Raw genomic sequence first — 22,674 nt, 5'->3', positions numbered from 1 at the left:
TATAATTAAGTTTCTTGTGGTCAAAAGAATATTTTATTTATTATTATTATTGTTTTATTTTATTTTATTTTAATTTATTTAAATGTGTTTTATTTTATTGTATTAATAGTAGTAGCACAAAGTTTAGTATTAGTATTAATATATTTGATTGATCTACACTCAAAAAAAATTAACAAAGATTTTTGCCACTTATTTAAACTATTTTTTCTAGTTAAAATGAGCTGAAACAACAAAATTCTGGAGATTTTTTTTGGGAAACTTAATTTTTTATGTTCAATATATTAAAATGTGCTATGTTAACTTAATTGATTTGTGTGGAACACTGCATTTTTTACACTGTACAAAATAACTACAATGTTATTATTATTATTATTATTACAAATAATAATAATAATAATAATAATAATAATAATATTACACATAAAAACTATCGCTTAAATGTTTACACGTACACTGTTCCCCATAAACAGAGCCAGCAGTGTGCTGAATCTAAGGTGACCTCAGAGTGCTTATCCTGGTTATCCTGCATGTTAACTAGGCCAGCTGTGCCTGCTAGTGAGCCTCAGCCTTGCTCTTGGGTGGAACAGGAGGGTCTCCTGACAGCCACTGGACCAGCACTGCTCACATCATTACTCTGCTGGGCCGCTGTTCTCCCTCACATACCTGCGGTTCATTTATGGGCTCAGAGATTTTCAGTCCTACTAAAGTGGGCTTTTTTAAAATGTGCATCATTAATGCTGGGAATAACTCTAAATAGGTTGTATACTTGTATGTACTTCACTATCTGCATGTGGACTTTATGTACTGTATGTGTCAAAATATCTTCTTCATGAACTTCTCTCTCACATCTCACCTATGCGTTTTTCCAATACTAATGAATAAAGCAAAATACATCCAACTCAGAATAATCAAACATTCTAATTTCATTTTCAAACCAGTTATTCTAAAATAACAAGTCTGAACTGAAATGAATTGAAATTAGTTAATACATATACATAAAGGGTAAACTTCAAGGCCTGAATCCACTTTTGTTATTTTAATGATGGAAAATTAGGGTTTGCGTGGTCTAACAGAGTTGTGCTTATTCTCTTAATGAGTTATGAATGTGTTTCGAGCATAACGTGCATTAAACCAATCAGAGTCTCATCTCACATTGCCTTTAAGAGTCAGTTGCTTCGAGCCATGACACATTCGCTATTTACATGGTGGACTTTGTAAAAAATAACTGACTTTGGAAAAACTGAACGCTTCACAAGCAAGAAAACAGTTAAACAGACCATCTGCAGTGTGATGATAAAGAACGAGCCTCCTTAATTCGGATTCTTTACTTTCCTATTACTTTACTTTTACTCTTTACTCCTTTACTTTTGTGGAGTAAGGAAACGGTATTGAACGCTCTCCACTGAAGACATCCATCAGCCTACATAATTAATTTCATTTGTTAAGCGCAAAGATTTGTTTCAAAACATTTTTTTCTAAATTCAGTTCTGATTTCCAGCAAACTAATAAATTAACAATAAAAAGTTATATCTAAGCACACATCCTATTTTTATGCCCATATAGTGACGCATACGTCTCCAAAAACCAGCAGATGGAATTCAAACTTATTTTTAATAAAACAAATATAAATATGCATATAGTAAACAATACTGCTTATAATAGTAACATTAAACATAAGCAAATTGTCATGAATAAACTGAAAAAAAAGCCGCTGACGTGAAGAAGACATGGAGGCAGTGGTTTTTATATTTATGTAGTAGCTAATAATTTTTATAACATTTTAATCCTTTTTTTTTTTCATTTGTAAAGATATTTGTGTACATCCTGTATGTATTAAGACATATGTAAGCGTTTGGACTTGCATAGGTGCATAACTAAGGCGCTCTGTGCTGGACTTTAGACCAGTTTTCTGTTGGTCAATGGGGCGGTCTATTTCAGTGCTTCAAAATAACAACGTGCCAACAATGTGCCTTATAGACTAAAACACTAACGAGTCCATAAAGTGACGCAATTGGAATTGGTATTTAAACAATGTGGCGCAAAAAGTGAAAATTAGGGTTGCGCTGGTCTAAAAAAAGCAGCAAATCACGCCAAAAATTGTCTTGCGCCTTATTGCGTCGGGTGTATGATAGGGCCCCAAAAATGATTGGTTGTTTCAACCTATAGTTGGATGAAATGTGGAAAACAAAAATAAAATTGGTCCTTTCTTTCTTTCTTTCTTTCTTTCTTTCTTTCTTTCTTTCTTTCTTTCTTTCTTTCTTTCTTTCTTTCTTTCTTTCGTTCTTTCTTTCTTTCTTTCTTTCTTTCTTTCTTTTTCTGTCTTTCTTTCTTTCTTTCTTAATAGTCTAGAAACAGAAAGATAATACATTTAAATTCAAACAAAATATTAAATATTTTTTGTTTCTCTTAATTTTTTCTTCTTTATAATTGTATATATATTTTTTCTTATTTTGAAGAAATAACTTAAACATAACTAAAATGATTTAAAATACATGCATTACATATGTAACCATTACAAAACACATTGATGATTTTGTTTGATTTGATTAGATTTAAAGGTGTGTAAAATGCATTGGGTTTGCCTTCACAGACTTCTCTCTCACCTGTGTGTATTCTTAAGTGGACCTTCAGATGGTGTGAGGTGCGGAAAGATTTGCCACAGTAGGGGCAGTCCTTCATGCTTGAACCCACACTCCTGTCCCGGTGCTGAGTAGTGGGGGGCTGGACAGCACTCACAGGTTTCGCCATCTCATCACCGACATCTGAGAAAAAACATAGAAACATAATTCACAGACTGTTCTTTCTCACTTCAAACCAGACGCACACTAGAGACTTCTGTTTCTTCTGTTGTTCTCCATGCTTTCAGCGTTTGCCACCCAAATCTGCTAACGCCACACAAAGTCAAACACATCAATAAGTTCATGTGCACCCCGTCCCCCCCCCACTCCGCAACCTGACAGAACGCTGACAGTTCAGAAGCTTTCTTTAGAGATATCACCCCGACCCCCGCCCAAGTACACTCACGTCCCAACGTTTTATCCAGCCTCTCATCATCTGTAGTGGGAAGCATATGGCAGATTGTGTTGAAATGAACAATACAAGGGGGGAAAAAAAGGAGAAAACAGCCATGTCAGCAACAGGGTCTTCGCTTTTGCGTGGCGCCCTGGTTTTGACAGGTGACGTCGGCTGGGAGCTTGATGGGAAACGGTGATAACGAAGGGCCGCTCTGATTGAGCAATTGTCACACCAATAATGTCTAAGAGTGTCAACAAGTCCACACTTGGAGATAATTAGTCACTGTGCTTATATGTGAGATGTCAGCAGTGTTACACCATGGTGAGTTACAGGGGGATCTCGTATTGTGTGAAGCGGTTGACACTCCAGCGAAGTTAAAAGGATACAAGACCAGGTCAGGTCCTCTGAGAAGTTACAGTTGCCTCCTATATATTTATTTTTGTATTTAATTGCAATGAATTTACATTGAAAAAGTTTTAATTTAAACTATTAAACTATTAATTAAATGAATAAATAAATAATCAAAAAATAAATTAAATTAAATAAATGAATAAATGAATGAATGAGAATATATATATATATATATATATATATATATATATATATATATATATATATATATATATATATATATATATATATATATATATATATATGACAATAATCTCATACTAATATTATAAAAGTTTTATTAAAATTATTTAAAAAAACAAGGTCAATTTAGAAGTTACAGTTGTCTCCTAGAGATTTGACAACTTCTATTTTTTATTGAATTTTAATTCATTTAAATTAAAAAGTTTATTTTATTTTATAAACATTTCATATAAACAATTAAATAAATAAATAAATAAATAAATAAATAAATAAATAAATAAATACATTGAGAAAAAAGAATACCATATTTTGTTATAACCATTGTACATGTTTAGTTTATAAAAATATTGAGTTGTAGTTCAAGTAATTTCTACTCAAAGAATAAAATAAATAAATAAATGTATTGTAAACACATAAATAAAAATGTATTCAAACAAAATAAACTCACCCCATCCACACACTTTCTGTCCCTAAGTGTGTATTTTTTATGCTCTCATTTGAATTTGCACCTTTACTTCAGCTCAACAAGGTCTGTAAGCCCATAACCAGCCACAGCTCGGAAAAAAAATAAATAATAAAAAATAAAAAAACGTTTGCAAATGCTTTCTTATTTCTGCGCCTACACATGATACGGTGTGTGTGTAGGGAGAGACGTCGCCTGAATGGCGCAACCCACTTTAGCAACCATTTGCCTCAATCAAAAGCTTTTGTACAAGTAATCTTTCTTTCTTTCCGTGCTTTTTTTTCCCTCCTCATTTCTCTACCCTCTTTTAAGAATCAAATGAGATTTGAGAAGTTAAAAAAGAAAGAGTGAAGTCAGCATCTCCTTCTCTCTTGTGACTGATCACATTCCTGCAATTTGCTGCCTCCGTTTTGCCTACACGCGTTACATTGTGATGTCTGCCCCCATTTTCTGACCCAAACATATACTCACAACCAAACAAACAAAAACACCGACTATGACCCACTTTACCCTGATAACCAGACAATTACAAATATTACTCCTATTGCCAAATTTTCACAGGCTTTTAGAAAGAAGTGGATGCTGTTGTACCACAGCTGCATTTGAATACACATGCTACACTTACAGGCCACTTTATTAGGTACAACTGTTTGACTGCTCATCAATGGAAATACCTCATCAACTAATCATAAAGCAGCAACTCAATGTATACAGGAATGTAGACATGGACAAGACAAACTACTGAAGATCAGACTAAGTTTTTTCAGGTTTTTCAAGTAATTTTCTGATTTACAGAATGGTCTGAACAAGGCATAATATCCAATGAAGAGCAGTTCTGTTGGCAAAAAATTCTTATTGAAAGAGAGAGAGAGAGAGAGAGAGAGAGAGAGATCATGTCTGTCCTTGTAAATGACACAAGCATGTCTAGCTTATTGTAGCCTATTAGCTTTTCACTAATATTTTTACATATATATTTTTGAGCATATTTGAGGGCTGAAAGATCAACATCAACTCCTTGATTACGCATTCATTCATTTTCCTTCGGCTTAGTGCCCTTATTCATCAGGGGTCACCACAGCATAATGAACCACTAACTTATCTGGCATGTGTTTTACACAGCAGATGCCCTTCCAGCTGGAACCCAGTAATGGGAAACACTATGGCCAATTTAGTTTATTCAATTCACCTTTACCGCATGTCTTTGGACTTTGGTGGAAACTGGAGCACCTGGTGGAAGCCTACGCCAACACGGGGAGAACATGCAAACTCTATTTAGAAATGCCACTCGAACCAGAAATAGACTCGAACCAGCTCCATTCCTGCTGTGAGGCGACCGTGCTAACCACTAAGCCACCGTGTCACCCCTTGATTATGCACATCGAGATTACACAGATGACTGAAGGTTCCAGCATCTTTGAGTTGTTATGTTTACTACTAATGTTTGAGTGAAGTGGACTTATTTTAAACTATGTATGTATTAACTATTTTATTGCACACCTTCCAGCCAAGTAGAATCAAGAATTTCTACAGATCACGGAATAAGCTGATATAACGACCAGTGTAATTGAAATATCTCCTCTGTTTAACAAAACTGAGCTCTGCATAAGAGTACACATCAACCTTAAAGCAGATGAGCTACAGCTACAGAAGAGCACAATGATGTCAATCCAGTCAGCAAAGCACAGGAAATTGAAGCAATAATGTGAACAGGCTCATGAAATTTGGAATAGAAGATTGGAAAGTTGTTGCCTGCTTCAATAAACTTCTACATTTCTGCAGCAAAATTCGAATAGTAGGGTGATGATATACATGATATAATAGATGTTTCCTAATACAGATACTGTAGTTGGTGGTGGTTTAATGTCACAATTTGAGTTCCTAAGTATTGCAATGTAATGTAATGTGTATTTATATAGCACATTTATTGTGTATAGCCATACACCCAAAGCGCTTCGCAATCATGCAGGTGGTCTCTCCACACCACAACCAGTGTGCAGGATCCACTTAGTATTAGCTGAACATATTTTTAAGACCACAGCCTAACTGAGTATTGTTGATGACCCTCTATTTATGACCACAATGAACCTCTCTGCACCATGCTATAAACCTCATAAAACTAGTTTCTTGAACAAGATCGTGAGTTCACTGAACTGTCATATTCACCAAATTTTAATACAGTAGAGCACATCTGGGATGTGCTGCAACAGGATTCATATCATGGTCACACTTTACAATAAGGTTCATTAGTTAATGTTAATTAATGCATTTACAAACATGACGAACAAAGAACAATACATTTACTGCTGTATTTGTTCATGTTAGTTAATGTTAGTTAATGAATTTGTTAATTTGTTAACTCATGGTGCATTAACTAATGTTAACAAGCATGGACTTGGATGTTAATAATGCATTAGTAAATGTTTAATTATGATTAATAAATGCTGTACATGTGTTGTTCATGATTCGTTCATGTTAGTAAATGCATTAACTAATGAACCTTATTGTAAAGTGTTACCTAAATCATATATGTGCAATCATCGGAGGCCACTGTGTAATGCTATCACATCAAAATCAACCAATATCAGAATAATGTTTCAAACACTGCTAAACTGTCACAAGTAAAATAAACCAGCTCTTTATACAAACTGAGGTTAGACCATCACTATCAAGGTGTATCTAATAAAGTGGCCAGTGAGTGTATATTGTAAATGTGGCAGAAGTGCCAATCATTACTCACACATTATTAAATGTTACTTTAGATTTAGATTTTTACGTAAACCATCAGTCATCATGTCACTCTAATGCTTAGCTACATACTGAAACATCAGGCCGACAGATACATGAGCATACAAAGCCTTTACAGGTAATACTGTTCTTTCATCTCTGCCTCTCTCGCTTTTTGTCTCTCTCTACACACACACACACACACATACACACACACAGGCCAGCAGGGCCGTCTTTAATCAGCTGACTGCTCCCCAGCTTTTAATACGGCTGTTCCAATTACTGTAAAAGTCATCCTGCACCAAATAACCACAAATATTGACAGTTTATTGCACAACACATTTATGACATTTGAAGGTCACCCCATATATTACGCATCATCTCTCGGCCCAGGGTGTCTGGAACAGAGAGATTCTCGATAACCCGCCACCTATAACTATTTTCTGCATATTGATTTTCCATTTCTCAGCCCTTTTTTATGCAAAAGAAAAATCTGTAAGAGAGACGGCATTAAAGCGATTGTCACGAGCGAGCCGCGGCCTTCATATATTATCCAGTTAAGCCTGAAAACAATAACTCTTCAGTCCAGAACCTAGACAATGCCGCAAAACATTATGAAACGCTACAGTGTTCCTTTATAGATGTTTACAGTCTGACTAATTAGACACGGGGATAATGAAGTTACATCTGTAATTTATGATTAACTTGCTTATTGTGACTACGCTAGTATCAATCATCCCCATCGCCATAAATATTTCATCGACCACTGGATTCGCGTATGTGCTTTTTTTTTGCTGCCGTAACCAATAATAAAGAGCATCTCCAAGCGCTTGACACAACATATCAATATCCATATCTCATCGTCCATTGAGTTTGGAGCACCAGGCCCAGTGGCTAATGGCACAAGCATGTAAAGCTGGACCAGCATTACAGAACATGCCAGAACAATAGACTGGAAGCGGACAGGAGGCCACTGGGAAAAGCCATCTGGGAGGAGGTGTGTCGCTCACCCTTCTGTCTGCTCTGTCTCTTTGACATAAACACACACACACTAATGCGAAAGCTGAATGTGTGTCTAAAACACAGGAAAATATGTTTGTCTCAGCGACACGATATGTGTGTGCACAACATCTCAAATCTCTCCAGATGGACCACACCCTGTTTCCACTAATAAAAAAACAACAACAAAGGCCCACCATGACAAATCCCCCCCTCTCTCTAACACACACACACACCTTTAATGGATCTCTCACAATCACACTTCCACTCTAAATCAGTCTGTGGTTCTGATTACTCGCATATCACTTTCAGAGGAGAAAAAAAAGACAAGAAGCAATCATAAAAACACAAGATGTCTCCCCTATCCATTAGAATAATGTGTCACGTGCCACAGTCAGTCATTGACCTTCCTTCCTCTGTAGCACCCGAAGAAAATGTGAGAGAAACATTTGGATTTAGATAGTAAAAAGCAGAGAGAGAGAGACTGAGAGAGAGAGAGAGAAGGTAAAATGTGATGACATCATTTGAAAGGCATTAGGCTTTTAAAAATGCGCCCGGGGGGAGCTGATTTCCTTACGCTGGAGCAACACAACACCATCCGGCTGATGCGCACGCTGCACTCTCTCTTTTTTGATTTGGACCGGTGCCATCTTTGTGAACAGTCTGGTTCAGGCGAGTTAATCAATTTGAGGTTTAGTTACACTGCTGAGGCTAGCATTCCGCCGACTGCTAGAAAGTAATCGGAATTCGCAGAATTTATTAACCAAACACCAATTATCATTAAACACCACTGCATTATCCCCTCCTTTTACTACCTGACAAGGACTACTTAATGAAATTTTAGATTAAAGTTATTTAGCCTGCTGATTTATGGTGGCTAAAACTCCTAATGCAGCCCCTTGGCACAGATGCTCGCACAAGCAGTTATTTATTTATTTATTTTTTTAAGGAGTACACCAGGGACCCTGAACCCTCAGTGGTACCACCACAACAGAGCCCTACCCATGACGTGAGGGCTGTCGGGGGGGAGAAAAAAAATCTGTCCAAATGTTAGAAAAGATTCACTGGATATGAGAGCAAGCCCTCTCGCTTGCAGGCGGCACACGCTGACCTGCGTGTCAATGAGGTAATAAATTCACGGAGGCAAAGTAGAATTTAAATAAATAAATGAATAAACGCTAAATTCAAAAAGTGTTTACCCCCTTTCTGTTTGTGAGATGAAACAGCCGCAAAATGTGCTACATATAAGGCATGTGGGTAAACAGGGGCACCAGATGTTCTTTGATGTTAATAATGGCATTTATTATTAATATTAATTAGACTGCATTCAGCAATACATTTGGGCCATTTCCAAGTCAATTAAGCAAAATGGCATTCGGGAGATGTTGAAACGACATTTTAAGGCAGGTGTTCGGCGGTCCCCTAATAAAACATTTTTGCTGTGACTGAAAAACAACCCATTTTCAACAGATTCTGTTTTTTTTTTTGGGCGGTAGGAAAGCAGCATTTTCTTGCTCCAAGCGATGTTGTTTTTTCTTTTCTTTTAATAAACAGTTGTAGTTAAACATGAACTGCCTTTCTCTGGAAATGTTTTGTTTAATGACATTAAACAGTTTGGAAATATTGTAATAATTCATATAAAACATGTATGACAATACAATATAACATTATATAATATAACATAATATTCATTTATTCATTTATTCTCTTTTCGGGTTAGTCCCTTAATTAATCAGGGGTCGCCACAGTGGAATGAACTGCCAACTTATCCATCCACACAAACATGGGAAGAACATGCAAACTTCACACAGACATGCCAACTGACCCTGCCAGGGCTTGAACCAGTGACTCTCTTGCTGTGAGGCGATTGTGCTACTCACTGCGCCACCGTGATGCCCAAATTATAATATAATATAATATAATATAATATAATATAATATAATATAATATAATATAATATAATATAATATAATATAATATAACAACATAACATAATGTAATGTAACAACATAGCATAGCGTAACCTAACAAAACTTAATGTAACTTAACATAACAACATAACATACAATAACATAATATAAAATAATATAATAGAATAAAACATAGCAACGTAACATAACGTAACGTAATATAACAAAACGTAATATAACGTAACATAACATAACAATGTAACGTAATGTAATCTAATATAATATAAAACAATATAAAAAATATAAAAAACAAAATAACATCGTAACGTAATGTCAATATAATATAAAATAATATAACAAAACCTAACATGACATAACAACATAACATAACATAACATAACATAACATAACATAACATAACATAACATTACAAAATATATCATAACGTAACTTAAAGTAACGTAACGTAATGTAACCTAACATAACAAAACGTAATGTAACATAATATAAAATAATATAATACAATTACACAACATAATATAACATCGTAACGAAGCGTAACGTATTGCAATGTCATGTAACGTAAAGTAACAAAATGTAATGAAACAATATAGTATAAAATAACATAACAACAATGTAACGAATTTTAACAAAACGAAATGTAACATTGCAACGTAATGTAACGTAACGTAATGTAATATAATTTATACAATATAGTTTAACATATTATAATATAATATAATATAATATAATATAATATAATATAATATAATATAATATAATATAATATAATATAATACAATATAATATAATAAAATATAATATAATATAATATAATATAATATAATATAATATAATATATACATTTATTCATTCATTTTGTTTTCGGCTTAGTCCCCTTATTAATCAGGGGTCGCCACAGCGAAATGAACTGCCAACTTACATATATTGTAAAAACATATGTTTTTACGCAGTGGATGCCCTTCCAGCTGCAACCCATCCCTGGGGAACACAATAAAATAATATAATATAATATAATATAATATAATATAATATAATATAATATAATATAATATAATATAATATAATATAATATAATAGATAGTATTTGCAAAGTTACACATTACAAATGGTGCTTGTTTAACAAATGCCAAAAAAGAAAACAGGTTAAATCCATCTAACCATCCACACACACACACAAACACACACTGTAAGAGCCAAACTCCACAGTAAATATCAGTCTAAAAAAAAAAAAAAAACTAATTACTGCCCACATGGCGGCAAAAGATCAGATGGGAAGGCGGGTGTTGGGGGAGGCTATGTTGTCTATATAATCCTTATATCCTATGTGTAAGTATAATCACACACACTCAGGCACACAAAACGCAGTTTTAAAGCTCCATTCTCTGTAATCTGGACCATGAAAAAGGGGGCCGCTAGCACATTACCTCTAGCTAGCACTGATTTGGCAAGAGGGCCTTGTGTGTGTGTGTGTGTGTGTGTGTGTGTGTGTGTGTGTGTGTGTGTGTGTGTGTGTGTGTGTGTGTGTGTGTGTGTGTGTTTTAAGCTTGTGGAGGCTCAGCCATACAATGGTACATTAACAATCTGTGCGTTCATTTATCAGCCCATGCGTTTTTGGACTCTGTGTTTATGGCGCAGTGCACTTTTCATCGCTGAAAATTAATGAACATGCCTCTCCTCGCAACAAACATGCACCTGTGCCGCCGTGATGCTAATCACAAACATTTATATTTATTAGCGGCAGCCTGAGTGAAAGTAGGATTACAAGAGGAGGAGGAAAGATTGTCCTTTTTCTGCTTTGTGAACAGAACGCCGCATTTCTCTCCCTCTCTCTCTTTCTCTCTCTCTCTCTCTTTCTCTCTCTCTTTCTCTCTCTCTCTCTCTTTTTAGAGCACATTTGTTATGCCTGCCGGCGGAAAGGGTCAGGTGAAATTAAGCTTTAAGTATTCTCCCTCCGACTGTAAGAAGTTTCCAAATCTTCCTCGACTTAACATGCTTGACTAAATCCTCTCCACCAATAACATCAATAGTTTAATGGGCGACATAAAGCACAAGAAACTCGACATGAATCTAGGATCTCGGCCAAGTCACGCGCAGCTCCGTCACAACTGAAATCTGAAGAGCGCATCTCAGGTTCCTCAAGACGTGCCCTTCACAAAACAGCGAGCATCGCGTACCAACACAACAACACGACCGAGTCTCAGGAGGTCAGGGAGGTGAAAGTGGCAGAATTGTGCAAATGAGCCACATTGACAGCACTCTTGACTGGAGAAACCCTCTCTCTTTCTCTCTTTCCATCTCTCCTTCCCTCCCACCATCAGTGACAGAAGGTGCGCCTCTCCCTCTTTAAAGGCTATGCCTCTGTCGAGCTGAGGGAACAGGAATGGTGCCATAAGTTTCCGCCTGGCACTCGCCCATCTTTGTTTGCTCCTCTCGAGTTGCTTTCAGGCTTCAAAGAGCAGCAAATTAAAAAAATGAGGAGAGAGAGAAAAAAAAGAACGAGCAAAAGAAAAGAAAATTAAGATAAATAAATTAATAAATGCGCAGTGAAAGGAAAGTGAAACCCGGGCTGCTGAGGAGGCAGTGAGGTCTCACTAACTTTATTATTCTGCGAGGTGATCACAGCATGCAGGGGACCGCCGTGACCACTGCTGCTGATCAGAAGCTCACGACAGGGCCCTGAGGGTGGCCATCTTTATTACAAGACACACTTCAGCAAGGCTGACTGCTCTTAATCGTGGTAAATATTCATTGGACGCCCACTTTTTTTTTTTTTTGGTAAAATGGGCAACTTTATCATTAGTGCAGGTTGGGTGGATGCGGTCTATTCAGGGCTACTGCGTTTACTGTGGTTAAACTAAAAGAATGAGAGCAGCATGATGATGATATGCAGTGTTGGGGAAAAAAATTGTATATCACAATCTGTAGTCTGTAGTAACTAACACAAATGTTTTAGTTACTTTTTAAGGACGCAATGTGAATATATATGTGCTATGTTATTTTATTGTAATTTGCATTTTTTACTTTTTTTTAAGAGATAAGGTGGACGTAAAATTTTTGTTATTATGTTATTTATATGTTATTCAGTTTCAGTTTCAGGTTGTTGTTTTTTTCCGTTTTTAAGATTGCAGTTTAAAATGAAAAACAGAAGAAAAAAAAAGTTAAAATATAAACTAAATAAGTTGATAGCTTAGTTGATAACCATGTAATAATAACATGCATTTACATAACATAAAGCCAATGATTAAACATGTTTAATTAAACAATTTAGTTCATTTTTATAATAAATAACTACAACTAAAATTTAAATAAACACCCAAAGAGTTAAAGAATAAAAACATCAAAACTTAATAAAATGTATTAAAAAAATAAAATGAAAACAAAAAATACCCTCAGTAAAATAGCAAACAATAAAACTAATGAAAGACAACTACAGACAACAAAATAATTAATAATAATAATAATAATAATAATAATAATAATAATAATAATAATAAATCAATTAAAACACAATGGGCATGTATTTATTGTTATGTTATGTAGTTATGAGTTTTGCTTTTTAATTTGAATTTCATTTAAATTAATATTAAAACAATATAAACATATTCAAAGTTATTTATTTAGTCTAACTTAAAAACTAAAAGAATACAGCTTCAATGTTTAAACCCTTCTAACATGCATTGTATAAAAAATAGCAAACACAAATAATTAAAATATTTCTTTCTTTCTTTCTTTTTTAATACCATATTTTGTTCCATAGAGTGTGAGTATATTCAGACAATGTTTATTTTTGAATTAATCATTTAATCACAATTTACTATTGCAAAAACATTTTTGATAAACAAAAGCAAAAGAAAGAAAAAAAGAAAGGAAGAAAGAAAGAAGATTCATGGATGGATGGATGGATGGATGGATGGATGGATGGATGGATGGATGGACAGACGGATGGAAAATCTAAAGAATGGTTAAAAGGATCAAAACTTTGCACTTAGGAAAGAAAAAAAAGAAAGAAAGAAAGGAGAAAAGAAAGAAGAAAGAAAGAAACAAGGAAAGAAAGAAAGAAGAAAGAAAGAAAGCAACAAGGAAAGAAAGAAAGAAAGAAAGAAAGAAAGAAAGAAAGAAAGAAAGAAAAAAAGAAAGAAAGAAAGAAAGAAAGAAAGAAATAAAGAAAGAAAGAAAAAACAGGCAAACAGACTGTTGTAGAGCTAAACAGCATGTAATGCATTACTTAAGCACTGCACTGTACCTTTAAAACTCTTTCAGGGTGAAAAAAAAAAACCCTCCTCGCCTGACATTGATTTCCTATTCATTTTTCCACCCGACCAAATCAACAACAAGTACACCAGGCAATCATAAAGCTGACTTACACATCCCTTTACAGCACCTTCTAAATCCATTAGCATCCCTCTAAAGCCATACGCTTTGAAAAGCCATTCCTCCATCGCTTTCATTAATGAGAATTAAAACAATACTGATGTACTTGAAGATATTAGGGAAATTACCATATGGATGGTCTGATCAATAACAACATTACCAAACTAGACTTGCACAAAGACTGACACTATAATATGAGGATGATGAATTACACACGGAACAACATTAACGCTTCTTCCCATTTATACACGTATCGCCTTAACCAAAAACCTGCGTCTTGACAGGAACTGTAAAACGTGGCTTTTTCGCCTCAGCCACATGGACTATAAATTGCGCGGTCAAGGACATCCCCGGTTTTACTCTTATATGCACTTGTCCAGTGTCTTGGAAAATGAAATAAAAAGATTTATCATGCCGCCCTAAACACAGGAGAGTCTCATGACTGAGCAACTCCATCAGAATACATTTCAAGATGCTGAGGGCTGGGCAGAGAAGCTTTAAAACTGTCCCTCCCTCTCAAGGTTACATCATCCATCAAAAATAGCATTGGACATCTTTTATTTAACCCACGTTAATCTGAGTGAGATGTCTGAATGAAGTCTGCTAGAGTAAATTTAGAACAAAAACTATGCACAAACATCCAGAAAGGATGAGACATGTGAAACACAGACTGTAGAGCAACACTGATATTAACAGTTATTATTATTATTATTATTATTATTATTATTATTTTAATTACTATTTTTTTTTGTTTGTTTAACTATTCAAAAAAATCACATACACACTCTCTATTAAGCATTTCAAATTTCTGAAACAATATAATAAATATATAAAAATTGCCCAGGATGGTACAATTAGTTGTAAGTAATGAATCAAAAATGAATCAGCATTAAGCATAAACTGTTTAAATATGCTTATGATTAAAGACTTTAAATATATATTTAGAGGAAAAAAATCTTCTAATCTATCTTAGGGAGATTTATGTTATTTTTAGCAGATCAATCAATCAATCAATCAATCTTTGGGAAATCTTTATTATTTTTAGCAGATCAATCAATCGTTAGGAGATCTATATTGTTTTTAGCAGATCAATCAATAGCTCAATCAATCAAACAATCAAGCAATCAATCAATCTTTAGAAGATCTATGTTATTTTTAGTAGATCAATAATTTTTTAGGAGACATATATTGTTTTTAACAGATCAATCAATCAATCAATCAATCAATCAATCAATCAATCAATCAATCAATCTTTATAAGATCTATATTATTTTTAGCACATCAATAAATCAATCGATAGAAATTTAGAAGATCTATATTATTCCTAGTAGATCAATCAATCGATATTTAGAAGATCTGTATTTTTTAATAGATCAAACAATCAAGCAATCAATCAATCAATCAATCTTTATGATATCTATGTTATTTTTAGCAAATCAATTAATCAATCAATCTTTAGAAGACCTATATTACTTTTAGCAGATGAAATAAACCAATCAATCCATCAATCAATCAATTAATCATTTAATCAATAAATCAATACAATTTTTAGAAGATCTGTATTATTTTAATAGATAAATCATTCAATCACTCAACCTTTAGGACATATCTATATTGTTTTTAGCAGATCAATCAATAGCTCAATCAATCTATCAATCAATCAATCTTTAGAAGATCTATGTTATTTTTAGTAGATCAATATTTTTTTAGGAGACCTATATTGTTTTTAACAGATCAATTATTCAATCAATCAATCAATCTTTATAAGATCTATATTATTTTTAGCACATCAATAAATCAATCGATATAAATTTAGAAGATCTATATTATTCTTAGTAGATCAATCAATTGATATTTAGAGGATCTGTATTTTTTTAATAGATCAATCAATCAATCTTTATGATATCTATATTATTGTAGCAGATCAATCAATCTTTAGAAGATCTGTATTATTTTTATTAGATCAATAAATCAATCAAACAATCAACCAAACTTTAGAAGATCTGTATTATTTTTATTAGATCAATAAATCAATCAAACAATCAACCAAACTTTAGAAGATCTATATTATTTTTAGCAGATCAATCAATCAATCAATCAATCAATCAATCAATCAATCCATCAATCAATCAACCAATCAATCGATCAATATTTAGAAGATCTGTATTATTTTTAATACATCAAACAATCAATCAATCAATCTTTATGATATCTATATCATTTTAGCAGATCAATCAATTTTTAGAAGATCTTTATTATTTTTATTAGATCAATTAATCAATCAATCAAACAATCAACCAAACTTTAGAAGATCTATATTATTTTTAGCAGATCAATCAATCAATCAATTAATCCATTAATCAATCAAACAATCAATCAATCGGTATTTAGAAGATCTGTATTATTTTTAATAGATCAAACAATCAATCAATCAATCAATCAATCAATCAATCAATCAATCAATCAATCAATCAATCAATCAATCAATCAATCAATCAATCTTTATGATATCTATGTTATTTTTAGCAAATCAATTAATAAATCAATCTTTAGAAGACCTATATTACTTTTAGCAGATCAAATAAACCAATCAATCCATCAATCAATCCATCAATCAATCAATTAATCAATAAATCAATACATTTTTTAGAAGATTTGTATTTTTTTAATAGATAAATTATTCAATCACTCAAACTTTAGGACATATCTATATTGTTTTTAGCAGATCAATCAATCAATTAATCAAACCATCAATCTTTAGAATATCTACATTATTTTTTAGCAGATCAATCAATCAATCAGTATATTATTTTTAGTAGATCAATCAATGAATCTCAGAGGACACATGTAGGCTTTCAAATCTGTGTATCAAGGTCAAGATGTTGCTTATTAAAATAATAATTTGTCCTTTTTGTGGCAAGGCAAGTTTAGTTCAAGTTATAAAGTTGTAAACTGTCACGGGGTGAAATCTTCCCAAATACATATTGCCACTTACAAATCAGTGATTGATAATAATTCAGAGATAATAAATCAGAGATTGATAATAAATGAAAAATGTTTTACTTTGCCACAAGATTTACAGATTAGAATGAGATGCACTATAAAGCCCTTTAACAAGCCATATGTTAACAAGAGTGAAAAGCATCCACACAATTCTGGCATCATCACATATGCCTTATCTCGTGTATCTCCTCTCTTTCTCTCTTCTTCGTCATCCGTTCACTGTTGACTCTTTCCACAACTCCAGACCTTCCAGTTGACGGTGTGTCACCCCTCACACATTTCAGTGAGAAACATGCTTCAATCTCCTCCACAGACCAAATGTTCATTTGTTATGAAGGTCACTGACAGAGAGCAAGAGCCACCGTAGAGGAGCTAACAATTTGCCATTTCAGAACACTGCTGCACTGATGACTCAAATATTAATAGACTTCCCCCTCTTATATGACTAAAGCTATTCTAGCGATTGGATGGGCCACAGAAAATGTGGTGCCTTATGTCTTTATTTCAGTGTCTGTTTTATCTGAGGAGAGATATCTGACATTTGGAGCAAATTAATGTGAACCTAAGCCAGACGAAAAGTGCTGCATGACAGGATATTGAAAATTAAATCACAATGTTAGAGAGAGAAGGGCTTCAGATGCCTTGCTGCCCTGTTCTCGAGATTTTTTTCTTCCTTTCTCCTTTTTTTCCTCTGATCCACACTTGCATTTTTAAAAGACTGTGTTTGTACAATACCACCAACACGCTGTCACTTAAGCACGACCCTAGATTCCATTACAAGGATTCGATGTTTACAACTAAACAATAACAGTTTATTTCAAAACTCATTTACTGGCAAGCTCGCTGTTGCCAGGGCATTCAGACATACGTGTCTGTATTTGTCTGAGCGCACAATCATTTAGGCTTATGCTATTTTAGTCTAGCTACCAGCATTCGCTTTCTCCCCCCTTCTTTTTTTTTTTTTTTTTTTTTTTTTAAAGATCCGTGTTTCTGGAATGAAGCATAGACTTTGGAATCCTTTATCTACAGAGGCTCAAAATCTCAAGACTAATTACAAATTAATCTGAATCTGTACATCTGAAATAAGAGGGCAATAACTCAGCGTAATAAGATCTATCTTTTATATATTTATAAATAGCTTCACATAGCTTGGTCCGAAGAGCGAGAAGCATGACATAATTGCTTGTCGTCTACACCCATATGGGGACATTGAGGCTAGAGATTGTGAATATTAATAATTGATCATTAGCTTGATATGTGTGAGTGCGCTCAAGTTTGGCTTTCAGAGTTGACTAACTCCATTAGGACTCGCTCCTGGGGCCACGACGGCTCCGCTAGAAGGTCACAAAAGTCACTGCCGCATCTCTGGTCTGCTATTAGCACCAAAGTCAGCTAGCTGCTCTGCAGCTCTCCCATAGTCGTCCACTAAAGCTAAGTAGGGCTGTGCCCGGTCAGTACCTGGATGGGAGATCACATGGGAAAGCTAGGTTGCTGACAGAATTGGCATCAGTAAGACCAGCAGGGGGCGCTCAACCTGCAGTCTGTGTGGGTCCTAACACCCCAGTATATTACTCTATACTGCTCAGCGAGCACCGTCTTTGGATGAGATGTTAAACTGAGGTCCTGACTCTGCGGTTATTAAAAATCCCAGGACATCTTTCAAAAAAGATTAGGGCTTTAACCCCAGCATCCTGGCCAAATTTGCCCACTAATTTGTCCTTACCATCCCTATATCATAACTGACTTCATCAATCTGTCTCCTCTCCACCGATCAGCTGGTGTGCAGTGTGTGGACTAGCGCTATATGGCGACTTTCGCATCACCCAGGTGGATGCTGCACACTAGTTGTGGATAAGGAGATCCCCCCCCCCCAAAAAAAAATATATGTGTAATGCACTTTGAAGGTTCAGAAAAGCGCTATATAAATGTATACGGTTATTATTAAAGTGTTTTAAGCACCATCTACAAGGTTAACCTTTCCATAAATCATTGTACATCAAGTTATTTCCACACGTAAAGATGAAAACCAATGTAAAAAATGCCAAAACACATAAAGCCAATATAAAAAAGGAAAAAGAAATACCCCCCTTGACCTAAAAATAATCCCCCTATCCCAACTTCAGCTTGGGTCTGGCATTCTCCCCCAGCAGGGGAACCTCTGGGCACCTTGACTTTTGTTAACTGCTTGTGGCACGAGCTGAGGAAATGGGTCATTAAATGAAACGAGCCAGGGCCAACCTCCCAGACTCCCAGAACTGTTTCCAATCAGATTGCTTCCTTTAACAGGAGCCAGAATCTCACACAGCATTAGCGTCATTAGAGCCACCTCTCTCTCCCGGACTACCTCAGCTCCGGCCCCCCTTTTCAAAGGCACCAGAAGGCGCTAACATGGATCTCTCCGCTTTGGTAAAGGGCAGACACCTTGTTGTTGGGGCAAACTCTTCAAATGCTATCCACAGCTCACGGGCACCGCAGGATGTCAGACACTCGATTGACATCCCCTCATCTCTCTCTCTCTCTCTCACTCCCACCCATTCACAAGCAGGTCTTCGCAAACAAATCTTAGACGCTTGTATGCCAAGGCTTTTCTGATGAGGGCCTATATTTACACACCTCAAAATAGAATTAGCGAGAGCTGCCAATCAAAGTTTAAAATATGTAACCGAGAAACACATTATTTACGGCGCTCCAACTCGCCACGCACTTGTTGCCTCCCCGTCTGTGTATTCCGCTTCTCCCCTTCATTCCGGGAAACAAGATAAATGAGCGACGCGCATCTCCCGCACCTGTCCCAGCATCCTGCTCCTCTCCAGGGTGATAAGGGATTTCATTAATGGCAGAGCATTTGGTCTGAAGGAAACATAATTGCTCGGCTGCTGCCATCGCTGCCTCTGATGACGCCCTTATTTCCCATCATCCTTTGCTCTTGACTGTTAAGTGATCATCATATCAACGGAGAAGTGGGTGCAAGGTTGAGATATCGACACTCTGTGGTCATGTTGAAAAGCAAACACGGGCGTGGTGCAGAGGGAGAGAGAGAGAGCGAGTGCTGAAAAGGGAGGAAGGGGAGGGGGAGAAATGGACGGATGAAGTGTGGTAACAGAATGACAGTGGATGTGAGCGATAAGATCAATCGGGAAAGATCACAGCATTCGGTAATGATTTAAGCGCCCGGACCGCTCCCTCTAATAGTCCTTGATGGATAACTGTATGAGAGATACATAATTTTTTGACTTGCCATTTACACAGCATTGCACCTGAAAGCCGGGTGGAATAATAGACAGTTTAAAATGTCAGGGAACTAACTAAGAAAGAGAGACGGATCGGCCGGCGGAATCTTAATTAGGAAACCCGGCTAATGGCCCTGGCAGCTCGAGGGGGGGCTGGGGGTGGGATGGGGGGCAGCGGAAGTGCTGCTCTGAAACAGACAACACTTCCCAGCAATGCTTTGGTTCAATTAGCCAAGGCCTCTCCTTCTCGTTTGTAGTCCTTCTCCGCTGTTTCTCGCCTCGATAGGCTGACCAGTCACATTGCAAATATATATCTAGTAGCGAAGCCCATCAAGAATATGCTCTGTCTGGAAAGGCATGTATAGGATTTACCTATCTGTCCCAGAGCAGACCTGCATGTTGAGCTGAAGCCAGCAGCACATGATTGTGTTAATTAATCTGCCATTGTAAGCAGGGGGAACAGCTGCAGAGGCTCTCGTGGCTGCGTTGTCAAAGCAAAACAATGCCGTGTTAAGCTTCCCCCACTGAATCTTCCCATTACAAAAGCGGCTCCAACACAGGGGCTAAATTCATAAAACCCACAGATCAATTTTTACCAGCACTAATGTCTGACCTTTAAAGGGAAAAGGGTTTTAACATGCTTAATTTCGGCTTGAAATATGGTCAGATATGTGATACCTAGGATTTGGGCCAATTCCCTGGGCTTTGAAAACAAACAGATTGAGAGAACGGGGTGAGGAGAGGAAGAGGGGTTGAGGGAGGAAGAGAGAGAGAGGAAGGTGGGAGCTAAAGAGGTCTGATCTCTTAAACAGGGACAAGCAGAAGAGCACCAGGATTCACCAGCTGAGCGCTGGTATTTTAAAACAATACGTCTAACGCGATTAGGAGGCAGCCATCGATCTCTGTTATGTGGATTTAATTTACAAGTGAGGGGGAAGGGGTGGGCGGAGGGTGAGGAAGGGCTGTGTTTGCACACAAATTCCGTGACAGAAGCGGGTGTATCCCTAAAAGGCGAGCAAGCAGTGTGGGTGGAGATCAAGAGGTGATACCACTGGAAGAGACTGTGCGAAGATCAGCCAGGTCAAACACTGTAACATTGATGATCATCTAATACCTACCCATATAATAACGAGAATATTTGAGGTTGAGTGTAATTGATTCTGTTTTTCCCTCTCTTTTTTTAATTTTTGCTTTAAAGGGAGAATGCAGCACCCCATTCAAACCTGTATACTTTGTATAGTGTAAACTTTTTTGCTCCACCAGAAAGGCCAACAGCAATGGTTTAACTTCTCTACTTTTGCTCATTATACTTACTTACAAAATTGATATTTAGCCGCACAATGTTGGTGTTTCATAACATCTAATTTTTACAAGGTGAGTCATTAGCCCAATACTCAACCACCAACCTGGAGGACTAGTACATACATGGAGGACCAGGAAACCCACGTGAGCACGAGAAGAACAAGCAAACTCCACACAGAAATGCCCAGCTTAGGCTCGAACCAGCAACCTTCTTGCTGTGAGGCGACAGCACTACCTACTGTGCCACCGTGCCGCCCCTTCCTGTTTAAACACACTATTTATTTTCACAATGTGTACAAAATAATCCTTTATTCCACTATGAACCTTTTGTGCATTAGAAGTGTTAAATATTTCCAAAATTATGTTTAACAGAGCAAGGAAATTTTCACAGTATCTCTAATAATATTTTTTCTTCTGGAGAAAGTCTTATTTGTATTATTTTGGCTAGAATAAAAGCAGTTTTTAATTTTTCAAAAAACATTTTAAGCTCAAAATTATTCAGCCCTTTAGGCAGTATTTTTTTTTTTTCGATAGTCTACAGAACAAACTATCGTTATACAATAACTTGCCTAATTACCCTGGCCTAACCTAATTAACCTAGTTAAGCCTATAAATGACACGTTAAGCTGTGTAGAAGTGGCTTGAAAAAATATCTAGTAAAATATTATTTACTATCATATTGACAAAAATAAATTAAATCAGTTATTAGAGATGAGTTTAAAAATAAATGTGTTGAAAAAAATCTTCTTTCCATTAAACCAAAAATAGGCAAAAAAAAAATAAACAGGGCTAATAATTCAGGGGGGCTAAAAACTCTGACTTCAACTGTATATAAACACACATACACACTAATTTAAGTTAAGTTTTGCTAAATAAGATTCACATTAGCGTTAACATCGTTAACATCACTCAAACACTTTTGTTTAATGTTACACACACCTAGATGCTACATACGACAGATCACACTATTATGTTTTTCTTTTATTTTTTATTGCTTTAAACCCTGATTTAAAACATTTTAATATGATTTTAATATTTT

The 22,674-nt window shown here is 35.6% G+C and overlaps 1 protein-coding gene across 23 annotated transcripts in view; it reads right to left on the bottom strand.

Annotated features, from left to right (window-relative positions):
• Window positions 1–22,674, bottom strand: part of znf536 (zinc finger protein 536) — a 496,275-nt gene that overhangs the window by 103,239 nt on the left and 370,362 nt on the right. For all 23 annotated transcript variants that reach the window (XM_073907215.1, XM_073907216.1, XM_073907219.1 and 20 more), the window contains one exon: window positions 2,604–2,762. In XM_073907215.1, coding sequence (XP_073763316.1) covers window positions 2,604–2,762 — 159 coding nt within the window. The remainder of the gene's footprint in view (window positions 1–2,603; window positions 2,763–22,674) is intronic.

Source organism: Danio rerio, chromosome 7 (genome assembly GCF_049306965.1).
Source record: "Danio rerio strain Tuebingen ecotype United States chromosome 7, GRCz12tu, whole genome shotgun sequence".
NCBI lineage: Eukaryota > Metazoa > Chordata > Actinopteri > Cypriniformes > Danionidae > Danio > Danio rerio.
This window is presented reverse-complemented; position numbering and strand designations above follow the sequence as displayed.